This window comes from Pungitius pungitius, chromosome 9 (genome assembly GCF_949316345.1).
Source record: "Pungitius pungitius chromosome 9, fPunPun2.1, whole genome shotgun sequence".
In the NCBI taxonomy this organism is placed as follows: Eukaryota; Metazoa; Chordata; class Actinopteri; order Perciformes; family Gasterosteidae; genus Pungitius; species Pungitius pungitius.
Genome location: NC_084908.1, coordinates 10477800 through 10498795, shown reverse-complemented (window position 1 = coordinate 10498795; position 20996 = coordinate 10477800). Strand labels below are relative to the sequence as shown.

Below are 20996 nucleotides of genomic sequence, written 5' to 3'. Positions count from 1 at the left end.
AAAAACGGTCATATTTAGAATCAAACTAAACTGTTAGAGGCCTTGTGTTGCCTTGTAATACAAGTCTTGATATTTCAATGTATTTTATCCACACTTTTTAAGTCATCTAAACCCACTAAAACCCCAACAGTCCAAAACTGAGGAATTATCTCATTTCCCACCACATGACTTTACTGTCATCTCTCTCGTCATGAGGTACAGCGAACTGACAGAGGACAATTAAAGTTTAGATTAGACTGTTTTATCTAATGCAATCTGGAATTTCTCTGCCATTATCTATAAAGTGTTCCGTTTTATATCTCTAGTGGGTTAAAGCTAGTGAGAACATGAGAGCCTATGACCTCATCTTATTGATTAATATTGCTACGATATAAATAAATATGTTAAAAGGTGCTGGATTAAAGAATGTGTTTATGGCGCTGCCATGATGAGAAATACACACGAACACACATGTGAACCTGAGGATAGGTGCGAGTAGAACTAGAAGATATGAACGTGCGTGGGCGCATAGCCCTCTGGGAAGTGATTCAGAGGTCATTATCATATAGACAAGACAAAAGACGTCTCTCTATCGAACAGGTGTTCAGGCCAGGGGACATGTCTTTACACAAACATAGCGCACCTTTACGGTTGCGTCATTTGTTTACGCTACCTTGATTCATATTCAGTTCAGTTCAGTGCACCTAAAAACAGTGAAGTTGAAAAGGAAAGAAAAATTCACACATGGCTTGTGCCAGCTCCAAATACTACTGCTTCGGAATCCACTACAGTATTTATACAATATTAATTAGATGTGAATTTTTTGTGAGCAATGCTGAACTCGTTTTTGATCCAATTCACTCTCCGCTTTACGGAGTAGTAGGCTACGGCCGTTTTTTCTACATTTACATATGGTTAAAATACGAGCACATGTTCTCATTTGCCCGACAGACAGTATCCTTCGTGCATTTTTCAAGACATCACGCCCAAAAGTTCACGCCACCTAGCCGTCCTCTCCCTGCCTGCAGGGTGGAGGCCGACGCGCAAGCGCGCCTCCTCCGCCTCCCACATCCCGGAGCGCTGGAAGCGCTCCAACGTGGGATTGGCTTCCCGCTCCTGTCGGGGAGGAACTGGTGCGCCAGGATACCCATATATGGACTGTCCGATATCAGCTTGGATGGCGTGACTCAGCACAGGACTATATATCCTCACCGCTGGGGTCTGTTGATTAGAGTGAAAGGCGAAGCGGTTGTTAGTTAGAGTGTTTTAGGTATCCCGACAGACCTCCATTTGGAAGAGGCTACTTATACTTAGTATTTTTCTCTGGATGTCTTTGAGCTGGGCGACACATTCAAACTGACCAGTTCATAAACAATAAGGAGTGTTGATGTGCACTTGCAGCTATTTTGCGCACGTTCACCTGGGTTGAGGCGCGCACCCCACGCCGGACAGGCCTCTTCTGTGTGCGGTCCATGATCCCGGCAACGACGTCAGCAAAGGGTGTCTGACTTCCCGGAGGCGGGTACCAGAGAGAGAGAGAGAGCGAGGGAGAGAGACAGCCAATCAGCGGGCTGGCTGGAGCGTACGAGGCGCCGGTGATATAAGAAGAGCGAGAGCGCGAGTGGGCGCTTGTCACTACAGAGGAAACACGAGACGCGCTCGTTTTGAGAGCAGAAAACGAAAGAGAGAGAAAAAAAAACAGACATTCTCGCGTGGAATCAAAACACCCGAGTTAGTCACTGGACTCCGCTTTGAATTCAACTCAAGGCACAAATCGACGACTTGGTACAGTACAGTTCCACTATTTTGGAAGTTTTGCTCTGTTTCTGATAGCTTTGGTCTTCAGTAAAAATAATTCGGCGGGACTTGTGCTGGAGAATCTGGGACACGAAAGCCTCGGGTGTCCACGCAGCATCTTTGCAGCGCACTCTTGTATTTGACTTGTATTTTGAAATATGTCCACAATAATGGAACAGCCTTTTTATGACGACTCGTTTCTCTCTGCTTATGGCCATCCAGGCGCAGCCCTGCCAGACTACAAGCTGCATAAGCAGAATATGAACTTGAACTTCTCCGATTCTTATCGGAACTCGAACTTCAAGCCACAGCACCTGCGCGCCGATAGCGATTTCTATTCGGCCGGGTCGGTGGACGTGGGCTCACTGAAGCTTGCATCTCCGGAACTGGAGCGACTGATCATCCAGAACAGCAACGGGGTCATCACTACGACGCCGACGCCTGGCCAGTTCCTCTACAACCGCGGCATCACAGAGGAACAGGAAGGCTTCGCGGACGGTTTCGTCAAAGCACTGGACGACCTGCACAAAATGAACCAGATGGCTCCTCCGAACGTGTCCATCGGCGGAGGGGTCGTGTGCTCGTCGATGCAGCAAGAGGCGCTCGAGTACACCACCTTAAACAGCTGCGGCACCAACCCCGGTCTGTCGTCCGCGGCCAGCTATCCCTCCACCACCATCAGCTACCTGCCGCACCACCAGTACCACCCTCACCTCCCTCACCATCACCACCCGCAGGCCGTTGCGCACGGATCTCACCATTTCCAGCACTCCCTGGCCGGCGCGGGCATCCACTCGCAGCGATTCGGCGGGTTGAAAGAGGAGCCTCAGACAGTTCCGGACATGCTCAGCAGCGACGGGTCTCCGCCGATGTCCCCCATCGATTTGGAGAACCAGGACCGCATGAAAGCGGAGCGCAAGCGGCTGAGGAACCGGCTCGCGGCCTCGAAGTGTCGCAGGCGCAAGTTGGAGCGCATCTCTCGCCTGGAGGACAAGGTGAAAGTGCTGAAGACTGACAACGCCGGACTGTCGAACACGGCGTCCGTGCTGCGCGATCAGGTGGCTCAACTCAAGCAGAAAGTCATGACACACGTGAGCAGTGGGTGCCAGCTCATGTTAGCGCCCAAAGTGAAGTCTTACTGAGGAAACGAATGCACTTTAGAACAACAACAAACAGACAAACACTGGACAAGAACTGCACTGACAATCCAATGAACATGAACTTTATACACCCTTTACGAGAGAACTGGACCAACGTGGTTTGTCTGCTGGAAGAGGCGCCGCAGAGATCACACGAGACTAAAACACTGCATTTTTGAATACGTTTTTAAAAGTGTCGTTTTGGCTTTACCTGTTTACATTTGACTTTAATTGCGATCTGTGATACATTCTTATGTAAGTTATTTTTGTTCGTCTGGTTGATCCGGACGAGTCTTTTTTTTTTACCTGTACAGTATATATTTAAGTAAATGAATTCTGGATCTGAGAGGTGTGTTGTTTCTTGAGGTTATTTACAACGGTCATACGTTTTTCCGGTAATTCTCGTTAACACCAGTGTTGTCAGCGGTTAAGTTTCGCTTGACGTTTGGAGACGTCCCAGCGTGGGATTGTTTCCCGTTTGACGTGCTCGCGTCATTCCATATATGGTCAGTTATGCCGTCAAACGTCACACAATGAAAAGGTTTCCGGGAACTCCCTCCCACATTACCCGTCAGACACGCAGAGTTCTCCCCCAAGCACCACAAGGTGCGCGCCCGCGTAAATGAAGAGGCTTGCCAATGAGTGGTGTATTTGGGTTAAGGGAGTTCCCCCCCCCCCCCCCCCCCCTCCAATTTCTCAAAACAAGTCGTGAGAACAAAAAAGTTCCATAGATTAAAACTCAGAAATCCAGATTTAAATTTCATTACGCAATGCTTTCACGTAAGAAGACGCAGGGTGGTGTAGGGTATCTTCCAATGTTCCTGACAGGCAGAACAAAACTCACGTCCTAATCTTTGAGAACGAATCTGAAGCTGGAACAGTAATGTCGATAACAATCCCGTCTTTCCCAATGAACTACGGGCTATTTGGTATTGGCAGATGGTTGAGCTGAGTCAAACTTGGTTACTCCAACATTAACCAACACATCACCACATTGTGACGTATTCAGGCGAGGAGCCCACGACTGATACGCCAACGTACTCCACAAATGTCTGGTGGGATCAATTCTCCCACGTTTTGTAGGCACCATGAACAGATCCAGTAAGAACCATGGCACCACCTAGAGGGCACAATAGGAACGACATTCCCAACATATTGTACATCTCTCTGCTAACGTTACATTCGTCAGACAAAATCAAAACACACAAGTCACTATTCACCCACTGTTTTAATGAAGATGGTAGCAAACCATTAAATTACAGCAAGGAAAAACTTTTTTTTCGGAAAATGGAACAGAATTATAGTTTCAGTGCTTGAGACTAAGGTCAGCTCACCAATTATACACTGCACGTACAAAGATAAAGATTTGCAACAAAAGACATTTTGTCAGGTTCAATACTTTAGATCGGACGCCATTATATACTGCTTCACAGGAACACCTCATCTGAAGGCAAGTGCTAGTTAGGACGTCAGTTAGAAGACCTTCACATTCACTGCTTGGAGAAAAAGACTTTGCTCTTTTCAATGTCTGGGACGATTGTATCGCTACCAGGTTTCCAGCCAGCAGGGCACACTGTGTGAGGGGGAAAGAGAAGGAACAAAGTTTAGCATGGTGGGAGGGACCGTGAACATGACATGTTCCAAGAACAAAGTACATGTGTGAATACCCCCGAGGATAAACCATTAACTTAAGGCTGTATCCAAACAACCTCATTTATACACGTTTTATGAACTACTACTTTACATGGTAACTGTGCCATACATAGTATCTCAAACGCATGCAATGAAAAGTTTATAATAGAAGCTTGTGAGATCAAGACGAGACAAACTACAGCACACAATAATCCATGTGGCTGATGTGCCGCACTGTGTACCACAGAGGGTTAAAGAGGAACGATCAAACCCTCTGGTCTTAACAAAACAACAGAAAAATAAGTGCACAAGCAAAAGCCTTCAACATAATTAAAATCATTTAGTTACAAATGCATTTTTTGTTCCCTGTATAAAAGAGCTTAAAGAAGGAGTAACCACACAAGCATTGTGTATTTGCATGCATTTCTGAAGCCCAAACAACTAGCTGCAGTATTAACAGGGATTTTACTCACCCTCTCCATGTTTGTCAGTGTGCTTGAAGGCCTGGACCAGGCGCAGAGTCTCATCCACAGAGCGACCCACGGGCAAGTCATTGATTGTGATCTGCCTCAAGATGCCCTTGTCATCAATCACAAACAGACCCCTGAAAGACACAAACTAAGAATTAAGTATTGCACGACAGCCATTTCTGATCTTTGGTGACTTGTGTCCTGAAATAAACCAGCAGCAAAGTTAGATTTGTATGTTATGGTTCTCCCTCAATGGACACAAATCTCCTTTGAAGTAGACTTTAATGTGGTAGTGGTCCAACGCTTCAATAGGTTAGGTAGTTTGTGTTGAATCGAACCAACCCTTTAAACCAGGTGGGGGCATTTTGTACCACAGAAAGAATAAATATATATTTGTGTCATATGACATTTTTCAGAAAAATTATTTTAAAAATTGACCAGAGAGCGCGCTGGCATTTGGCTAAAAAACAGTAACGACAAAGACCGTTTTTTGCGACCTGTAAGCGATGCCGTCGTCTTCCTTCAGCACACCATAGTCTCTGGAGATTGTTTTGGTGAGGTCTGCCACAAGGGGGATTTTCATGTTACCCAGACCTCCTTGCTTCCTCGGGGTGTTGATCCTGTTGAGAATAAATACAATGTAAATGGCATATCCAAATTCTATATATAGAGCACACCGACAAGACAGTACTAGCCTTACTTCTGATGCACTGTTCTTTAAGCGTGGACCACAAGCCAACTCGCATCAAGACGCAGAGCAGAGGCTGTTACCTCAGGACTTATCAAGACCACGCAGAGCAGCACAGTGACATGAGATAAACTCTGCTGCTTCAGATCTCCCGAAAACGGTTTCTCGAAGCGGAGCGCAAAGAAGTTGCCAACTTACAGTGTCTTGATCTCAGTTATTTCAAAATATTTATATTTTCCTACATAGTTCCCAGTGAAGACCAACCTTGAAGTAGGTCAATGACAGAAATAGTTAAACTGGAGTCTTTCCTCAAAAGGAATGCTTATGTTTAGTCTCCAACAGATGGGTTTTGTTTGTTATTCTTGTATTATTTGTGGAAAGACCGGTTTTGCTCTTTGAAAAAACAGAAGCACCTAACAGGCTGAGGTCACCTGCAACCCTACCCCGCCCCCAAAAAAGAATTCAGGCCACCAAGTCTCTCACCATGCCAAGTGACTGAAGTGAGAGTCTACAGAGCAGCCGATCACCTCACAGCCGATACTACGGAATTCCTCTGCACGGTCACTGAAAGCCACGATCTCAGTGGGACACACAAAGGTGAAGTCCAGTGGGTAGAAGAAGAAGATCACATACTTTCCTGAGGAGAACAGGAGATACGCATCGATTCTGATCAACCCACACAAGACATGACATAAAATATTCTTTATGAAATAACACCCGTGTTACCTTTGTAGTCTGACAGCTTGATGTCCTTGAACTGTCCATCAACTACAGCGGTGGCTTTGAAGTCTGGGGCAGGCTGGCCGATCTTAGCATTTCCAGAGGACATGGTGATGGTTGCAAGGCCTGAAGGAGACACAGCACATGCGGTTACCAGAAAATGATTGAAGCCACTAGATCAGAGCAGCTGGGGGAGGTCTGACATCCTGAACACAAGTTCAAAATAACTTGAGCTCTGGGCTTTAAAAAAGGCACAACTAGGTTTTACGGCTCTTTAGACAATTTGGTGCACAACTCAAAGCTTGCTCGGATAGAAAAAAAAACTGTCAAGTCACATGCGAGTCATGTTGGGTCCGCGGGGGAACAATAGCCGTTTAAGAAGCTTACGTAACCATGATACGTTAAAAAGAAAAACACCGAGGATACGTTTATGTCTGATAGAAAGGCTTTAATTAGAAAAATGTATATTAAAAATAAAATCTTTAATCCGTACAATTTTATAGAAATGCCGGAAATCAACTCGTTTATACAGTTAACAAAGTATTGCGCCAACCAGGCCTTGGAAGCTGCCAACGCAGTGATTATTCCTTTAAATAGCAAAGTTCACACTGTGTACAATGCCCATTGTTTGCACAAAGAGAACCCGGCAATATTCAGTCAAACGCTTACAATCCCTTTATTATTTTACAGATATGACGTTAGATTCCACAGTAGCGGACCTGGCGTGGTCAAAGTTCAGCGTTTTAGGTCAGATCTTTGAATTGGAAATGAGTTGCTTTTTTATAATGGAATAAATGTGGAACACAGCGAGGGAGCCATCGACCCCTCCAGCTGCAGAACTGGGACAAAGAAAAGGGCAGAAAAAAGGCCCAAATACTTGAGAAGGAGGAGAGCGACCGCCCGGCTAGCTTAACATTAGCTTGATCTCACGTTAGGGGACGGGCCTCTTTGTTGCCTCTCTCTCTTCCAGGAAAAACGTCTTATTTTTCGGCGGAGCCGACGCAACGCACCGTGAACGTGTGACAGGTCAACCGGACGCACACTTTAACACTCACCCGTCGCTAAGTGGAGCCAAGGAGAACTTTTGCAGAGTGGTCGCGGTCCGCTGCTGGCAGGGGGAGCAGTCAGAAGAGGGAAGGGACAATTTAGTGCAAAACGGAGGCGGGGCAAAGTTTGCTTCCCGGAAGTAAACTGTTTATTTCAAAGTAAAGGTAGTGCGTAAGTTCTGTGTTAACTTGATGGCAGGTGAACCAAGTTACTTGATTGGAAAGAAATTAAAAGCAGACATTAACTTATATAATTTATACTATAACTATAACAGGGGAAAGTTTATTTCAAATCCATCTAGAAGCTGTTCTAGAGCTTTGATCCATATCACATGATAGTCCACATCTGTATATTTATTTATTCTATTGACAATTGACTTTTTTACAACATACAATTTTAGTCGCATCTAACTTATAATCACGTTTTATTCTATTAAAACCAACAGAACATTTTCTCATATTTATGTGAATTTAAACACAATACAATACTCTAACAACCTGAACACTATGGAGGACTAAAAGTGCCACAATTAAATAAATAAACACATCATTAAATAATTGCTTAAATGTGTCATTAATTAATTAAAAATAGAATTAAATACATAAATGTGTTAATAAATGTGTCATTAATTAATTCAAATACAGATTCATGTTATGTAAAAATACATATATACTTATTTCACTATTTACATTTACATTTCATGATCCTGCGTTGCAGTGCTTCATGAATTACTTAAAACTGTCAAACTGACCCATCAAAAGTTGGTAGGCGGAACCTAACGCCTGATTGGTTACCCTGTGTATCAAGTCAAGACAAATCAATTCCGGATACTGGATTGATGCAGAGCTACTAAACGACTGAATCCATCCACCCCACCGTGGACAACAAATCTCCACCTGTTGCAAACACATGAATTGTAATGAAACATTTAGAAAGATGCATTGTTTATCTGCTAATATCACTGACCTGATGAGCTTATGGTGGCCATCTATATGCCACAAAGAGTTTGGGCCAGGAACAAAATACTGCCGTGGCCAGGTCAGACTGGATTCACGTTAGCCCCGCCCACTGACTTTGATGGGTCAGTTTGACAGTTTTAAGTAATTCATGAAGCACTGCATCGCAGGATCATGAAATGTAAATGTAAATAGTGAAATATGTATTTTTTATAAAATGAATCTGTATTTTAATTAATTAATGACACATTTAATTACACATTTATGTATTTAATTCTAATTTTAATTAATTAATAAGACATTTAAGTAATTATTTAATTGTGTATTTATTTACTTAATTGTGGCACTTTTAGTCCTCCATAGAACACCAGTTCATTATTTTCCATAATCTAATGATAAAAATTAAACTTTCATATATTTTAGATTCATTGCACACCAACTGAAATATTTCAGGTCTTTTATTGTTTTAATACTGATGATTTTGGCATACAGCTCATGAAAACTACTGGAGGCTGGTGTTGCCAGATTGGGTGTTTTTTCCGCTACTTATTAAGGCGCGTTTACGGTGTGTTTTCTATAGAAATCTGGCACCCTATTGAACGATGTTAACCTGAAGAACGTGCCGTTCATAAACACCAGAATGAACGAGTTCACAGTAACGTTCATCGGGCATTAATACAATACGTTCAGTTCACGTTCGCCCAAAATATCACATGTCGCTATCTTTATAATTATTTATAAGAATATCTTTCTTACAAAGATGCAAAAATGCTTGTTGCTAAACAATCAAACAATCCGTAATTGTTATAAACTTTGGCTAAAATGGTCAGCTAAGACTTCTATAATTATAAAAGGTTGTTTGGTATTACCAGTTACTTACTGTATTTCCTCGGTAGTTTTTAACATTGTGAGTTTTCCTGATACAGCATTGGACAGTGGTCAGAAATCCCTTCAGTAACATTAATCATGGGATGTGACTCTTGGAAGGGACAATAGTTACAGCTCTGTTGTAATAGCCTTAGTTAATTTAATTTGAAAACATTGCTCACCGGAAATGAAAGGACCCCAACTTCCTCAAAGCTTGTGGTCAAAGCTTGAAACAGATGTAACATTACTGAGGCAATGTGTTCAACCTTGTAGGTAAATTAACCTCTATTTACATTGGACAAGTGTCGTTTAGTTTCCATTCAATGGCGTAGAATATGTATTTAGTCACTGTTTCGCTAAAAAAGAACGTGTAACGTGAGCTAGCATGTAGCTAACGTAAGCATTCTTCCGGATCAAAACAAAGGGTGCAACAGCGATAACGTTAACCTAACGTTAAGTTAGCTTTAACACAGCATACGTTCAGCCACCTACAATTTTATATTTAAAGTTAATAGGTACCCTATTGGGTTATGCTCTACTAGAGTTTGTAATACGAATGGTACTATTATAAATAGAGACGATTCTCTGTGAATAACATTTCAAGTTGCAATCCATTCTCATTTTTTAACGGGCAACAAAAAGATGTCGCGATATTAGAATCGTGTCTCGTTGTAGTGAGCTACAGTTGGACTTCCACTCTAAAAAGCATTACAGGTCAAGGTAAATTCTGTCGGTGAAACTGTATATAAATAATCGATTGAACTGCATAACCTAGGTACAAACAGGTTATTCTGTTTATTCTGTGACGTCATGAGGTCAAAGTTCACATTTGACTAAAAGTCAGTAAGAGCAGACCATGGACAACACGGAACCCCAGGCTCTAGAGCCTAGAGCCTTGATGAGGTGGACACTTTAGTGTCTCCACCGTCACCACACTTCTGGTCATTAAGCAGTAGTAATAAGACACCCTCTGATGATCCAGGCTGCTGCGGACTGCACCGCTATTGAATGAATAGGGTGCTGCTGCGTACCAGGTTACCACCAGTAACACGAGCTGTCAAATTAACTTAATGACGTCGGGCTGAACATTAGTACTGCATTTTAAGGAGGAAAATAGGGTATTAACATTAAAATAAAAATTATTTGAGCTGAAAAAGAATTTAAAAAATGTTTTACGTCTTTGGAGAACACATCTTAAGACCAAAATCTTACTGGGTATGAAAAAGATCCCATACTTATTTATCTTTTGACACATTTAACAAGGTTGTATAGAAAAATAGGTGGGAATTTATATAATCATCTTGCTTTTTTCTGCTCTTAATTTGCAGTCAACTCTTCCAAACCTCAAAACAAACCCACCTAAATGTCAGCAGCCATGGATACACAAGGTAGGAGACACTGTCATGAACGAGCAACTAATTAATACAACATATGCATTGTTATGAGAGGTTCTTGATCATTTATATAATTGCTCTAAACTTTCTAGTCCTTGATCGGTAGAGTCCAAGATATATTGGAGCAGATTAGCGTTCATTGCTCCTACATTTTTTTTAGAATTTTGACATAAGTAAAGGTTGTCAAGTCTGTCTCAGCTTAACAGCTTAATCCTCTCATTACAAAACAATCTTCAGGATTGTTCTTGTCGTAGAGACTTAAAGTTGTGATGACAAACTCCCATCTGAACTTTCCAACAGCAACTGCAGCCTCAGTCATTTGTGAGGTGTGCGGAACGATCTTTGAGACACGACGAGGGCTATCCAGCCACGCCCGCCTCCACCTACGGCAGCTTGGTGTCACGTTGTCAGAAAGCAGCGGTGCTCCCATTGAACTGCTCTACCAGCTCATGCAGGAGAAAGGTGACTCCATCCCTGATTTCAAAGCGTTGTCTGTGTCTCGCCCGAACACCCCAAAAAAAGCATCCCAGCTGGAGTCCGGGAAAACTTCAGCACCAGAGGACAAGACTGTGTCCGGCAAAGCGGGGAGCGCAGTCATTAAAACATCAGAAAAGACGGATCATCAGGGATCTCCGGCCCGACTGAAAGAGTCAACGACCTCTCTCAACCCGTCTGGTCTTGGGTCGGTTGAGTCCAGGACAAGTGAAGGCAGCAGCTCATTGTTACAGCGCCAAACCAAAACCAAGCCGCTGTGGGCGCCACTGGAAACTGACGCGCCCATCTCCTTAGGTAGGACGGAATTATGGATGTTAAAATAAATATCTAATGTATCTGTGGGAGCAAGGCTGAGCTCAAACACCCAGGTACCACATTTGATTTTGTGACGGGTAGTTAGTAATGTAACATATTTATTTTGTTAAACGGTTAACACAAATAGGATCCTTTCACTCACTTTTCTTCATTCTTGCAGCGCCAGACCCCAAAAATGAGGTCCATGTGTGTCAACTCTGTGGCTGCTGGTATGGGACACGTAAAGGCCTGTCCAGTCATGCTCGGGCACATCTGCGCCAGATTGGAATCCCCGACAACGACATCAAGGGAAGCCCAATTCAATTGCTTTACCAAATCATGGAAGAGGAGGATCTCAAGCCCATCGGCAACGAGCAGCAGAAGGGAGCGAGCACCTCCAACAATCCCTCTAAATCCGCCTCTAAACGACCCTTCAATCGATCCTCTGATGCCGCGTCCGCACCCAGCAAACGGCCTAAAGCGGCAGAGGACTTCACCTGTGTTCTGTGCAGGGAAAAGTTTGAGAATCGCAAAGGCCTGGCCATTCACGCACGCGCTCACCTGCGTCAGATTGGAGTGGGTGACCTGCTGGGGAAAAGCTCTGCAATTGAAGCTGTCCAAGAACTGGTCAGCAGTGGCATGCTGGAAGCCATAGAGCCTACCAAAATGAACAGTGCAACCAGTCCGTCCGCAGCCACGTCTCTCGCCTCAAGCCCAGCAAAGAGCGCCCGGTCTCCTTTCAGCAAGGCCCCAAAGGCTAAGAAAGGCTTCCGGCTAGCTGTTGACCCCCTCCTTAGGAAGCCTAAGCCTGAGCCTGTGGAGGTTGAAGTGTTTGTTCAACCCCAGGGATCCGGCACTACCAGCAACTCTCCCACGCAGAACTCCCCCGCTGCTTTAACGCCTTCGAATGCAGGTAGAGTAAATAGAAGAAAAAAGAAGAAGTAGCTGGCAATAAAGACCATCTTATTTTAAAATGCGTTCCTTTGTTTGTTTTAATGTGTAAACCAATGTATGGATTCATCCTTTTTATTTCCCCTCCCGCCATTCTGCAGACGGACAATCCCCGCCCACAGTCCTTTGCAATTTCTGTGGCCAGCTGTTTGAGACCCGCAAAGCCCTGTCATGCCACGCCCGCGCCCATCTGCGCCAGCTCGGCCTCACCTGGTCGATCAGAACGTCGCCGATTGATCTCCTCAAAGAGGTCATGATACGTGGTGATGAAGGCAAGAAAGTGTCTGTGCCCACCAGGTCATCGGGCAAAGCCTCGTGGACCCAGCAAGGTTCCAGAAGGTCCCACGACATCCCGCGGCCGGGAGAACCGACCGCCAGCCCCGCCACAGCACCTCTGGATTATTCCATGAAGGAGAAATCCCCGTCTGGAAAGAATGTGGCCTCACACACCGGTAGTATAATCACCACACTGTAAAGCAGATGATTACTTTAATCATTTTACAACCATGTTGTTATAAGATGGTGAGCCACACTGTATTCTGTGATGTGTTTATTTTAGGATTCAATCTTTTTAAACTCTGTCGTATAAATCAAACACACCTTGAATGCTCACTAGAAAGCGGTGTTTAAAACTGCAGTGGCCAGATTTACATGGTAAGTAGGAACAAAAATGATATCAAAATTTGGATTAGTTTATTTTCATGTGAGTACTTTGCTCTCCGCTTTTAAACTATTTCACTGATTCTACCGACACTCCCTAAAACACACATGTATATTTCAGGGTCGGATAAAAAGGTGGAAATTATAGCACGAATCAAAATGTAACAACAAAATTATAACATCTTGGAAGAGACACGTCTACCAGATACTGACCTTCGTCCTTTCTGTGTCAGACGCATCCTGTGAGCTTTGTGGCTTCGACTTTGAAAACCGCAAGGCCCTGGCCAGTCACGCCCGAGCGCACCTCCGCCAGCTGGGGATCATCGAATGGAAGGCAGACGGAGCGAGCTCGCCGATCGAGCTGCTCAGTGAGTTGATCCGCAGGGACCCGGCCAAGGTGGCAGCAATAACCCAGCGCTATCGCATAGGAGACCTGTACATCAAGAAGGTGGGCTGTGCTCTAAAATATGCTTCAAAGGGTTTCAGGATACATACAAGCAATGTTACTCCACCTCTTATGTACCTTCATTTTGCTTCAGTCCCAAAGAGGTGCCGCCTCGCCGTCTTTGTCCACAGACTCTGACTCTGTCGCTGGCTGCAGCCTGAAGCCTCCGGGGGCCAGGGAGAACCCGGGTGTGACTGCGGGCCCATCCAGACACTCAAACAGCCACACACCGACTTTTGCAGCACACGGCGACCCCGGCATGCGCTCCCCAAGGGGTCAGAGATGAAAACAGCCTCATACAGTTATACTGTTATTGATTAAATAAAAGTTTAAACGTGTTTTCCCTTTCTTTGTGGTTTCAGGGGTCCATCCACCCAAACGTGTCCCAGCGAGAGGAGAAAATCAGGACGGCAGTTCCCAGCAGCCAACCCGGTCCGGCAGCATCCCTGCTATGCTGCCAAAGCCCCCACTTACACCTCTTGTCAAACTGGTGGGCAAAGTCTACTCCCTCAAGTGCAGGTCAGTACAAAACAAAGAGTCACGTTCCCCTTTGAATGACCGGGCTGGGAGTAACAGAGCAAGCGGGTTACCTCGAGGGTCATTTTCAACAGCTTGCCTTGTCGGGTAGAAGTGAGCAGAGACGTAGAATCGAGGGCTGGAAGAGACGAGTATGACATCCAATGAGGCCCCAAAGCAGGCGCGTGTGCTCGCGTCGCCAGCATCCTACTCGGGTGTCTACTAGAAGCGAGACTCGAGAGGCGTGTTACCGTTCACTCAGCCAATCCACTCCGACTCCGCCTCAGTTAACAGCTTTCAGAAACATCTGCGGGGAGCAGCTCACAACCTGCCGTCACCAAGCTGGCTGACAGCAGACTTTTAATCAACCAAAGTCGTTTGACTGTAGTTCAGTGGGAAGAAATCCAGGCGTAAGCGTATTAATGAATTCAGGTATTTTGTTCAAGAACTAGAATACATATTTGTGTGATTATACACATTTGTCTATAGAGAATACACTCCACACAAAGCTACACAATGCAACAAAAAAGCTGGAGATCTTGCGGTATCTCATGGAGTCAATTTGAATTGATTCATTCAAAAGGCAGAAAAAAGACACATTTTTTTTCATTCGTAGAATTTGAATATTTCACTCAGTGAAGAGAAGTTAGAACACAAAGTTCCATGAAATGTGCAGTTTTAACATCCTTAACAAAAAAGAGAAGCACGACAAAAACTAATAATCATAATTCAGTCGGTAAAAAAAACAAAAACGTATTTGGGATAAATGATAACCAGTAAATATTTCTATGCAACCCAGCTGTACTCTGTTAAATTACATCTTCATGAAATTGTTCCTTATTTAACCCAGCTAACATCGTTCTTCCCCCCTTGTGCTTCTGTTCAGGTTCTGTGAGGAAGTGTTTCATGGGCCGCTGTCGGTTCAAGGGAGATGGATCACACACCTGCAGAAACACATCCTGTCGCTGGGCTACAAAGGCAAAGCTTCTCCTCCGGCTGCCCCGGTGGCAGCTCCAGCACTCGCCCCTCCTGTCGCCGTGTAGTCCACAAAGTCTGTCTGCAGTTCACATTAAACACCGTCGTCGTTTTTTACATATCAAGGCATAGTCAAGAAAAAGGCTTAATGTCTACTTTGAGGTGAAATACTGTCAGTGCAATGTGATGTTACTGTGTTTGTCCTGTAGAGGGCGAGCATGAGCCGTATGAGGGAAGCAGCAAATCCCGTCAGGTAAAATCCACTGAATACAATAGATTACAATACAGATCACTGGATGTTTTGGGGTTGATATTGAAAGACGGTTCATCCCTCATTTTTATTTCCACTGCTTTCCTCCTCCTGCTCACACTTGCCCCCATTTGTATAGATGTTGTAAATGTGTTTGAATCAGATATATTGAATTTGTCATTATTTAATGTCGGACACTGAAAAAATGATCTGGGTGTAGACGGGTGTGTTTGTCCAGCTTTTTTAATCAGTCTTGTTCTATGAATTTATTTTTTAAGGTGTTTTACCATGAATCTGGATCGATTCTCTCTTTTTCGTAAATGAAAATGCTTTTGAATAAGAAAACATAGATAGGAAATAACAAAACAATTCTGGAAATAATAAGTAATAAAAAATATATATTGACACTTTCTTCAGGTATATATTTAAACACTGTGTTGTTTTTAATGGGTTTTTTACATGTTTTTTTAACTCTTGTATTAATTAAATAGTGTCTTGTATTAAAACAACCTGATTAGTTATTTTTTTACAAATTAATGGACAAATGATAACAATATTCACCGCAGGGCCCTCACTGTCGAAACATTACAAATAGTCCAGATAGCCAGCAGATCTACATCGTCCTGTCAACTATACAATCCAATATATTGATCTTCATCTCCATTCACCCCAATTTGTCCTCTCTAATCCTTTTTAATATTCATTGCAGCTTCTATTCTAGTCTTTTATATATGCTTTTCATCTTGGGCACCTCACAAAAAAATATTTTTGTTGGCTTTTTTAAATTGTTTATTTGGGGGTGAGCAGTGGAGAGATGACAGGAAGTGAGATGTTGCTCTTCATGCTCACCACCCTAAACCCAAGGCCACGTTGTTGTGGATGTAATTCCTCCTCATGGAACAACGCTGTGTCTAATAACTCTAAATGAGTTTATATTGTGTGTATTGTTCCACAAGTTACAATGACGATTAATGATGAAGTGTAAAAAAACATTTTAATTTGTTCACACGCTTAAAGCACCTCACAGCCATATTGCATCAGAACTGCCCCCCCCCCCCATCTCATGGCCACAGTCGCAGTTAAGATTTCAGTTTCATTTAGTCAGTAAAACGTTGAAATTGTGCAGAGGTAAGTTGCACATTTTCAATCCTAGTCATAAGCTTTTCATGTCGTTCTTGTAAACCAGGATCTTTCCCACAGTATGTTTGTATACTGCTTCTCAGGAAATGCTTCCAATTTATGACATTAAGTTGTTGACAAATGTGTCTTCAATCCAGCAGTGAAAAAGTCAGTTTGATGAAGATTTGACTTTCAAGCAAATCCTCTGTGAGCTGCTATACCTTGTGTCGGTAATGTTTAAAGTGTGGTTGGTAATTCGATTTCCTCTACTTTCCGGCTCTTTAGCCATCAATGTGGTGACGGGTGGTCATTGATCTTACTACCCGTACGGCCTCCATCCTCTGTTGCTCTTAGATGGAGCGGAATCTCTCAGCCGGAGGTCCAAAGGTTTAAATTGGTGAACTCTGCACACACAAAGCTTTGTCTCAAGCCGTCATGTATCTTCTACATCCTCAAAAGCTACAGTATATATATTGCAAAATGCATTATTTTTCTAGTTTCCACATTGCATCGGGTGTCCATGGACGTTCAGGTGAGAAAAAAAAAATTGCATTTCATTCCTAAGATGAACATCTTTGTGCCCCTGGGGTGCTAAGCGGAGCCTCGGCTCTGCAGCAGAGCAGAAGGAAATAGCTCCACAGCACAGGCGCTGTGAAGATGATCTACAACAGCTGCCCACGCAGCACAACACTTCTGTTTTCTGCTCCGTCTCCCCCACAGACAAAGTGGTCTCCTCTCTGCCCCGTCTCTGCTTTGAATGTTGGTGAATGCTTAAATCAGAGAAATGAGGGGCTCGTTAAAGCTCTCATTGAAGTGAGCCCAAACTAGGAGCAGATCTGTCTTCTCATTAACTATGATTTCATTAAATTTGCTTGAAATTTCAAACTTTTCACCTTGAAAAAGGTGTTGTGAGTGGGAAAAAACGGAGACATTGCAATTCATTTGTCATTAGGACCCATCTAACACTGTCTTAATTGAGGTGGCAGAGTTCTCGTTAATGACATTGGCACCATTCTGTGAATTTTCATCTCATGCTCCCCTGTTGAAGAGGTTCATTATTTGGAAACAACTCCACCAAACAGCTGGGTGAGATAAACAGCGCTAACTGAAGTGGATATAAATATACAACTTTTTTTGGAGTTATTTAGTCTCCTAAATATTTAACTCATGCTATCCACTAGACTCGAGGGTAGTTTGTAACCAGGATACTGTTTATTTATTGTACACACACACACACACACACACACACACACACACACACACACACACACACACACACACAGCATTTTTACATCAGGAGCTCCATTTGTCTCCTCTAAAGTGTACAAATGGATTTTGATGAAGCTTGTTGAACCTGGGGAGTATTTACAAATACATTTATTTGTCCAACCAAATGGTACAATCACAAAATCTATCACTTTGCAATCTTGTCTATCTGTGATTCAGCATATTTTTATTGTGCACTGTCATTTCCTGGCATAGAGGTTAAGATTTTAACCTCAAAGTGCTCTTGTCTGCTGTGGTCAGCAGTTTCAGACTCCACACAGACAATGGACATCTTTCCCAGGAGGCCGTTCTGCTGCGCTTGTCGTCATGCTGCTGCACTTTAACAGAAAGCAGTGGATGGATATATATATATATATATTTATATAGGGGAAGGTGATCATGCAGGTGAATCAGACATCAGGAGGAACACGAGGGAAGGAATGACAGAAGAAGTTAGTTAAAAATAGTAGCATTAATAAATAATGAATATATTTGTTTTATTTAAGAATGATGTAGTGTTCATTAATGCAAAAGTCACAAAATAAACACAGATATAATTTAATGGGGAAAATATGAGAGCAGCAAGTGAAGCAAAGAAAATGAGAACCGAAACAAATATCTGAATATCACTAAACAGCCGAGCTGCTTTCTTTTTCACTACAAGTGACACCATTTGATTACACACATTATAAAAGGCAAAATATATATTATATGTATATTATACATTCATTTAATTAACCAGCATTAGCCATCATGTAAATGTAACAGGCTCATCTTCACCTGCAAGTTAATTGCAATAAAGGAAACAGCACAACCGCATTGTTGTGAAAAAGTGTTGTGCTTCCTTTCTTTCCTGTAAAGAATGAATCATATGCATCAATCACAAATCAAAGATAATCCGAGCAGAAGATGCAACAATTTGTTTTTCACAAAGCAGGGTAAAAGACAGTAACTCAGAAGGGAAATTGTTAATTTTTCACTAGTGATTAAGAAAATAAGAAACATTGAATGTGGCTAAATGAAGAAGAGTTCATTCTAAATCTATTTGTCATCTTCATGGCGGGCAATTTTCATCACAGTCTATTTGAATGATATCACATTTCTTTTAGGGAGTAGTATTGCTTCCATTGAATGAATTGGTTTTTTTCTTCTTCTCCACAACTGCATTTGATTTGTATTGACTTGACAGTGGGCTTTGGTTGCATTATATCACTCACTGGTGAGCTAAATACTGAACAGCAGCACAATACCAAACTGCATTTCTAAAATAAGCAGTGCAAACAGCCTGTGGTGGCTTTTCTGACTTACGTTTTAAACATCAACTTTTTCAGGAAATCGATCAACTCAAACCACTTATACAAACAAAATGTAACGCTGCTATCCTGCCGACATATTAGCACATTTAAGGGAATAAAAAGACTCTAATTCTACCTTGTCCGTTGTTGGACAGCAGTTCTCGCCGTTGTTAATAACTGTTCTGAATGCTCAAGTTGACTATAAACAATGAGGACAAAAAATGTCCTGCCAGAAAATCACCACAGGTCTCAATGGCTCTGAAACATTACATTTCTTCCGTGTAATCCCTGACATTTTCCAGGCTCTTTGTCCAACTCTCACTCCTGATTTATCTATGGTTTTCCTCACAGCACCTCTCTACAATAACCGCACGTATGTAGTGTGAACGGGCCCAGGGAGACCACTACATTTCAGATTAATGAGAGGAGAGATTTGATATTCAAGGCAGAAGATCAAAGTCCCTGGATTCACTAATAGTGAAATGAAAGGCTTTTTCTCTCCTACTAACACTGTATAAACTTACCATTTTGTCCTTGGTAAGATACTGTTACGGGGCACATTAAGACCTTTTGGTTGTACTCATTCCAGGGGAGAGCCTCAGCGAAGCAAAGCATGCCACAGACCATCGTGGAAACAGCGTTTCGGTATAAGCCGGGAAATGTACAACATATTATGGCAATAAACGTTTCCTGATTCCTGATATGGATATTTTTTGGTAAACAAATAGCTTACCCTCAAAGATGAAGACATAACTGTTACTGTGTTTCTTGTGTTAGTGGTCATATATGTTGTAGACTGGTTTAACCGTGTTTGACCTCTTAAAACTCCAATGGGAGACATTTGAATTAATTAATTTGGGACGTGGACGTACTGCCAGCACCAAGCGTAGTGAAAACCCTGCATTATACCGTAAAAGTAATGCACTTTGTTTTCTAGCAGACTTCTAAAACAGTCCAAAAACAATTAAAAGTGATGAAGGTGATGAAAGAATTTGGGCTCTTTGGGCTATTTTAAAGCTTGCGAATCCCAAACAGAATGTAAAATGTATTGAGAAAGTGGGAAAGATTGTCAGAGGTTTGAATTATCAGAGCCGACATTTTAACTTGTCTCAGTCAGATAAGAAAACCACAAGTGTTACTTTTAAAGACAACTTAAAGAACTAAACTGTGTTGTAGAGCAACTACACTGAGCATCATGACAGAAAAGTCAAATAAAACAAGATGTCATGAACTTCAAAATGAGAGATGAGAATGGCGGGTGAATTAAGTGTTTGCAGACAGCAGCATTGGCAGCTTTGAGGTGTGTAGTCTACGTGACATTATGTCAAGAGGTGGTTCCTTAAGTCCGTTTAAAGCAGAATAAATAAAATCTGTTAAACTCAAGGTATAAAATTGGCAATTCATATTAATCTTTTTTCTGCCTTGTCTGTGCATGAGTTTATATCCAGGTGGACATTCAGAAGGAGGTAACACTATATACTACTAATCATACTTTGTAAATTCAAATTATCGGGACTGTGCTGCATTTTGAACTCTCTTCATGTAACTCATGCAAACTGAGCTGTTTTTATTATTTCTTTAACACACAATAAGCAAACTGTACAAACCCAGGAGTGTTAATAAAGTCTAGGAGAAACCATGCAGTGCATAGATAGATTTGCGTCTTGCACTCATTGACACCTCAGTGTAGTTCATCGGAGGGGGGGGCAGCAGACGGTCACCAAGGTACAGACCCGCTCGATAAACACACAAGTGACACATGCGTGCTATGTTGAGGTTAAGACCCAGCCTGAAATTTAATTTGTGTCTGAAAATAAACACCTTATTATATAATATAATTATTCTAAATGAAACTTATATTCAAAATAACATCAGTGCAGCGTTACAGCAATCCCATATTCTAGTCACACTTCCCGACCAAGGGCCCTGTTTATATTATTATAGTTATTATAGATATAGACTAAGCATTGACCGTTATTTCATGAGTAATTTGTGAGTCACACATTATTGGCCATACAGAACAGGGAAAGTGTACATTTGG

At 42.5% G+C, this 20996-nt stretch overlaps 3 protein-coding genes across 5 annotated transcripts; 2 read left to right on the top strand and 1 right to left on the bottom strand.

Moving 5' to 3' along the window:
* The first annotated feature begins 1222 nt into the window (after window positions 1-1222).
* Window positions 1223-3261, top strand: LOC119217742 (transcription factor JunB-like). 2 transcript variants are annotated; one of them, XM_037471629.2, is made up of 2 exons: window positions 1223-1764; window positions 1999-3261. In XM_037471629.2, exon 2 carries the CDS (start codon window positions 2037-2039, stop codon window positions 2916-2918), a length of 882 nt encoding a protein of 293 aa, XP_037327526.1. In that variant the 5' UTR covers window positions 1223-1764; window positions 1999-2036; the 3' UTR covers window positions 2919-3261. The 2 variants fall into 2 exon arrangements, with proteins under 2 accessions (XP_037327526.1, XP_037327525.1); XM_037471628.2 differs by having other exon boundaries at window positions 1223-3261.
* Window positions 3262-4124: 863 nt separating this feature from the next.
* Window positions 4125-7634, bottom strand: prdx2 (peroxiredoxin 2). The gene is made up of 6 exons (XM_037471645.2): window positions 7481-7634; window positions 6432-6551; window positions 6189-6342; window positions 5515-5637; window positions 5021-5151; window positions 4125-4488 (listed from the first exon to the last, which is right to left on the bottom strand). Exons 2-6 carry the CDS (start codon window positions 6532-6534, stop codon window positions 4406-4408), a joined length of 594 nt encoding a protein of 197 aa, XP_037327542.1. The 5' UTR covers window positions 6535-6551; window positions 7481-7634; the 3' UTR covers window positions 4125-4405.
* A 1649-nt stretch (window positions 7635-9283) lies between these two features.
* LOC119217708 (protein Wiz-like) lies at window positions 9284-15680 on the top strand. 2 transcript variants are annotated; one of them, XM_037471572.2, is made up of 9 exons: window positions 9284-9564; window positions 10624-10683; window positions 10990-11478; window positions 11660-12391; window positions 12531-12881; window positions 13323-13537; window positions 13629-13809; window positions 13897-14053; window positions 14937-15680. In XM_037471572.2, the coding sequence occupies exons 2-9, from the start codon at window positions 10659-10661 to the stop codon at window positions 15091-15093; spliced, it is 2307 nt and encodes a 768-aa protein (XP_037327469.2). In that variant the 5' UTR covers window positions 9284-9564; window positions 10624-10658; the 3' UTR covers window positions 15094-15680. The 2 variants fall into 2 exon arrangements, with proteins under 2 accessions (XP_037327469.2, XP_037327468.2); XM_037471571.2 differs by having other exon boundaries at window positions 9285-9568.
* The last annotated feature ends 5316 nt before the right edge of the window (window positions 15681-20996 follow it).